Source organism: Euphorbia lathyris, chromosome 6, assembly GCF_963576675.1.
Source record: "Euphorbia lathyris chromosome 6, ddEupLath1.1, whole genome shotgun sequence".
Lineage (NCBI taxonomy): Eukaryota > Viridiplantae > Streptophyta > Magnoliopsida > Malpighiales > Euphorbiaceae > Euphorbia > Euphorbia lathyris.
In genome coordinates, this window is record NC_088915.1 from 21,907,397 (window position 1) to 21,912,325 (window position 4,929).

At 30.9% G+C, this 4,929-nt stretch overlaps 1 protein-coding gene across 1 annotated transcript; it reads right to left on the reverse strand.

The window, feature by feature from the left end:
- Nucleotides 1-2,041: 2,041 nt before the first annotated feature.
- LOC136231813 (uncharacterized) lies at nucleotides 2,042-4,663 on the reverse strand. Its single transcript, XM_066020779.1, has 6 exons — nucleotides 4,340-4,663; nucleotides 4,218-4,253; nucleotides 2,756-2,957; nucleotides 2,530-2,608; nucleotides 2,326-2,443; nucleotides 2,042-2,210 (listed from the first exon to the last, which is right to left on the reverse strand). The coding sequence occupies exons 1-6, from the start codon at nucleotides 4,507-4,509 to the stop codon at nucleotides 2,183-2,185; spliced, it is 633 nt and encodes a 210-aa protein (XP_065876851.1). The 5' UTR covers nucleotides 4,510-4,663; the 3' UTR covers nucleotides 2,042-2,182.
- Nucleotides 4,664-4,929: the final 266 nt, after the last annotated feature.

A 4,929-nucleotide genomic window follows, 5' to 3' on the forward strand; every position in this document is an offset into this window, starting at 1 on the left:
GTAGTTTGCATAGTCATGCACACGTCAAATGATGTTGGATCAACACGAGCAGAAGTGTATACTGTCTCTTGAAGCATTTCCAAGTTGATTCCCGTTGACAGCCGAAGCAACTTCGATTCACCCTCCCCCGTATGTCATGGCTTTTCCAATGGTTTTCCATCGGTCATTCCATATAATCACACAAAATAAATGGTCGGTTGACATGCTTCTACCAATGATAAACAACAAGGAAACCAAAAGATAGTGTGTCAAATAATGAAATAAAATACACTTCGCAGACTTCGCATATATTCGATCTGCGAATTCGCAGTATTTGCAAAAACATAATTTCTACGAAGTATGCGAATTCGCTTCATATAAGAATGTATATATTGTACCAGATTTCATAGGTTACGATTTCACGAAGAAAAATCTCAATCTGTGAAGTCTGCGGGTTCCCGAAAACTAACTTTAAATACAGATTTTACAAATTTCTAACTTAAAAAACACAATATCAACATGTTAAAAGAGATTTATATATGTGAAACTAACATAATACTTACATGAAAAAGATTGGGTTTGGATTGAGGTATTCAAATGAAGTATCCCAATAAAATGAAGAGTAAGAGAGATGTAGAGAATGGAGCGAGCGAGCAAAGAAGATATGAGGTATTCTAGCTAGTTTGTTATATATATATATGAAGGGTATTATGGATATTTCATAATGAAACAGTTTATGTTTGTAAGTTGGTTCCAAATGGGACTCACATTTGACCCAATTTTATAATTTTCCCTTTTTGTTTTTTGAAAAATTAACAAATAACTTTATTTATAATATAAAATGACATATATTACTTTGTATCAACGTTCATAATCTTTTAATCATACTATTAAATTATAGGATAAATAATTATGAGGCCCTTATATTTTTACTTAACACGTTAGTAAGTTCATCATATTATTATAAGGTCCTTAAGTTTTATCTTAATCAATTCTTTAGTTCTTCCATTTGTTTTTGTAAATAAAAGCTCAAAATTGGCCCTAGTTATATACATAAAATTTTTTTATCTTTTAATATTAAATTTAATCTAATTAATTTTAATGAAGTTTTTGAACTATATATACACCGAAATTAATATACTTGAAAAATGTCTTATTAATTCTTTTAAATTGTAATTATTTTTTTTATTTTTTAATATAATATTTTTAAACTAAGATTAAATATTAGTACAAATTTTTTATAATTTTTTAAAAATTATATATTTCTTTTTTTCTTCATTCATAAAATTTATTAAAATTGTAAAAAAAATTTACAATGATAGTCTTACTCCTATTTTAATAATTTTTAAAATATTTTTTATTCATTTTTTAGTCAATAAATTTTACGTTATTAAATTAAAGTTCTATAATTATATAAAAATTAATAAATCAATTACTTTATATTAGAGTTTATAGTGGAGAGATTGTGATTATGTAGAAAAAAATATATAAAATAGAAAAAATAGATGTTTTATTATTAAAAGATAAAGTAAATGATAATTTTGGTATTTTAAAATTTATTTAGTATAGTTTGACCATTGACCCAAGCATATGGACTAAGGAGTTAACAAAAACAAAAACTGAGGAACTATATAATTATTTCTAAAAACAAAGGGACTAATTAGTGTATTAAGTAAAAACACAGAGACCTTATAATTATTTACTTTAAATTATCCATTCTATTAATCATTTTATTAAGGGATAATGAAAAAAATACCCATAATATTAACGAGAGAACTTAAATTTTACTCCAAACAAAAATCAATTATGGACAAGTTATGTATATCACTAAAAAAAAATACTGTACCAACCAAAATTTGGACCTAGTTGCGAAAAAGATTAAATATCAAGAGTAATTTTGGCTTTGTTTCCAAAAAAAAAAGAGTAATTTTGGCTTAATATTATTTTGACATGTCCAAAAAAAAAAAAAAAGAATTTCCCAAGCAAATCAATTGATCATTGTAACTGGAAAACGAAAAAAATACAGTAGTCTTCACAAACTGCAGTGAGTTGGCCCTGTTAATTTGATAGCATATCAACATAAAATTTCAGTCATATTATATTATTTGATGAATGAACATTTCAAACAAATTCTGGTAATTTACAGTGGATTTTTCATTTTCTTATTAACATCAATCAAGTGCAGACAAGGCAGATCATGAGGTCATTCAAAAATGGCACCCATCTTGTTCCTGTAATTTCATAGTGATCCCAGTTTAGGCAAAAGAAAATGCATCAGTCAAGGTCAATTTATTGATTTTATTAACGTATTCATATTGATTTTCTTCATTCTTTTACATCACTCACAGTTTAGCATGGAAGTACTGATCTAATGTGATAGGTTTTGGACCACCAAACCAATTGATCAGGAATATATCTTCAATCTCTAAACTAAAGAACTGGAAGTTGTGATTCTGAGGCCACCCTGTCACCCATAAATGTAAGCACATTTCATTAATAAAATTAAAAGGTGAAACCCATAGCAATATGCTAGCTAATTAACTTACTTACCAGCCATTTCAGGATGCTTGGTAAAGAGGGCTTTTTTAGCTAATTCTGCTTCCTTGGACTTTTCTGGGATTACCTTCAACTAACATATCAAATAATTTCTGAAGTGAAAATCTTTCACTAATTTGATATGAATAATCCAATTTCTAATCGCAATATCTAAAAAGAATCAGAATGTAAGAAGCAATAGGTGGTCCATGACCATTCAATGTAGAATAGAGAAACATACCTTTCCAGTCAATGTCATTTTTGCACAGGAGGGGTTCTCAGGGTCTGTCTTCCCACAAGTTCCAAGAGGGTATTCACTGATAGTAAGTGAAGACCTCTGGTCTTTCAATGCATTTCTCGCAGTTGGATCTAGAGTGGTCAAATAAAAATATGGGACGCCACTACCTCCGTCTGGTAACCCATCACTAAAGGAAACAACATTTCTGCAGTGCCAAACAAGAGCTAACAAATAAATAATTATGTAGTTACTTATATGTGCAATGTTTTTCTCAATTCATGAGATCAAGTTCAACACAAAAATACATATAAGTTTTCTGTTGTAGCATTAAAAGTGCCAAAGCAATTCCAGATTGGTTCTGAAAATGTGGATAAAAACATAAAACAAGGCAGTACGAGTCTCGCTACTTAGCATCTATAGATGTTCCTGAAGTAGGAAAATAAGAATAAATGCATTTGCAGAGTCTCAAATGTGCTATTCCAGGCCAACACTAACAGCTCTTCCTAATATGGTTCATATTCTGCCATATCAAGCATTTAAAAGAAAAAACACATGAAACAAACGTGATGGCATTTGTGGCGATTCTAACCTATAATAGCTGGCAGAAGCTATGTGAAAATACTCATTTCTGTACTTTTTATTAACATTTTGTTGTATAAAATAGAGAAAAAGTATTGCAATAGCTTTCCTATCTGATCTATTTCTAGAAAATGGAACCAAACAAGCATTTCTAGCAATATAACTGCATAGAAAGCAGCCTGAAAAGTACATGGGGCTACATCAGTAAATCAAGGAGAGTTTGAGTTCCTCGTCATGCCCATGATTCTTGAATGTTCATGCTTCATTTCACTCACTGAAACTCTCACGTTTGGTTCACTTGTTTTTTTAGCTAATCTCATTAGTCCTCTCTCTCGCTCTACAGTATGCTTATTTTACTTATGTCTCAAGTCTTGATGCATCCCTAATATGCAACCAACAGTGAAATTTCTTCCTTCTCCATCTCTCCTATCAAAAATTCAAAACTAGCTTTCTGTTCTTGTTTTCATTTCTCAAAAACTTTGAGATTTCTCATAGCAATAATTTTACAGTTTGCAACTTTGAAATCACATATAGCTATACTGTGAAAACTCTTCACTTCAAAATAGCAGAATACTAATTGCATATTTTCATTCATTTACAGAACACTAGAGCTCTAGAAATACAATATTTTAAAGTCTTACTCTAATAGATGGCCATTTCTAATCATATAGCAAATTAATTGCGTAAGCAAGACACTAGTATATATAGTGATGCTGTAATAGGTATTTCAATCCTATAGATTGAGCTACCAATTCAAGCAAGCCATAGATATGCAGGATCAATTTAAGGCAGTTTGAGACGATGACTCTAACAACAGCATCAATTGAATACAATACAAAAATTAAAGTGTCGTGAAATTAGTTTGACAGAAGGAGAATAAAATTACCCAAACGGTGCTCCTCCTAAATCCAATGATATAGTACTGCAACATATAGAACAAAGAAGAAGCATTAGTTTTCAAATCTACACAAAACCGAAAGATAAATCTACAGAATCCAGATCCATTACTTCAAGACACCCCAGGAATTCTGAGAAACCAGCCAACGAGCTGTTGCAGCAGCATTATTTCTGTCTGGTTTGTTGTTCTTGAGCAATAACAACCTTCCTTCAACAGAGCTTTGGAATACCACAAAGAGCACGACTAAATAAACACAGTTGACAAAGCTTTTGATGCCCATATTCGTTCTGTACTGGATTGGATTGGATGGATGTAAGGAAGAAGATGAAGTTCAACAGCGTATTTATAAAATTGAATTCAGAAAGAAACAGAAATTAAAATTGTGTATTGATTAGTATCTGTACACTACAGCTGCCTTTTGTGTTTGGATAGCAATAGAATAGAGTTGAAGATGCCTGCACATTTGGACAATGGGGAGGTTATATCCTGTGTAGCAAAGTCCATGGTTAGACGGTGCATATCTAATAAGTGATTGGTAGATTTACCTTTGACCTAAAATTGGGAAAGGATAACAGCTTTGATTTGTTGATATGATAGTATGAATTGCACTAGAATAGAATAGATTAGGGGGGTCCACTACTTGTCAGAGGGAGTTATGGGCTTTCCTTCATGTCTTTTGGGCTCACACATGGAAAATGCG

What these genes read in the sequence shown, in the direction of transcription:
- LOC136231813 (XM_066020779.1), bottom strand. Translation starts at nt 4,509, where the DNA reads ATGGGCATCAAAAGCTTTGTCAACTGTGTTTATTTAGTCGTGCTCTTT. An exon ending in CAAGCATCCTGAAATGGCTG is followed by an intron (nt 2,444 to 2,529) that starts GTAAGTAAGTTA and finishes TATGGGTGACAG; the next exon opens with GGTGGCCTCAGAATCACAAC. An exon ending in CAGTACTTCCATGCTAAACT is followed by an intron (nt 2,211 to 2,325) that starts GTGAGTGATGTA and finishes ATGAAATTACAG; the next exon opens with GAACAAGATGGGTGCCATTT.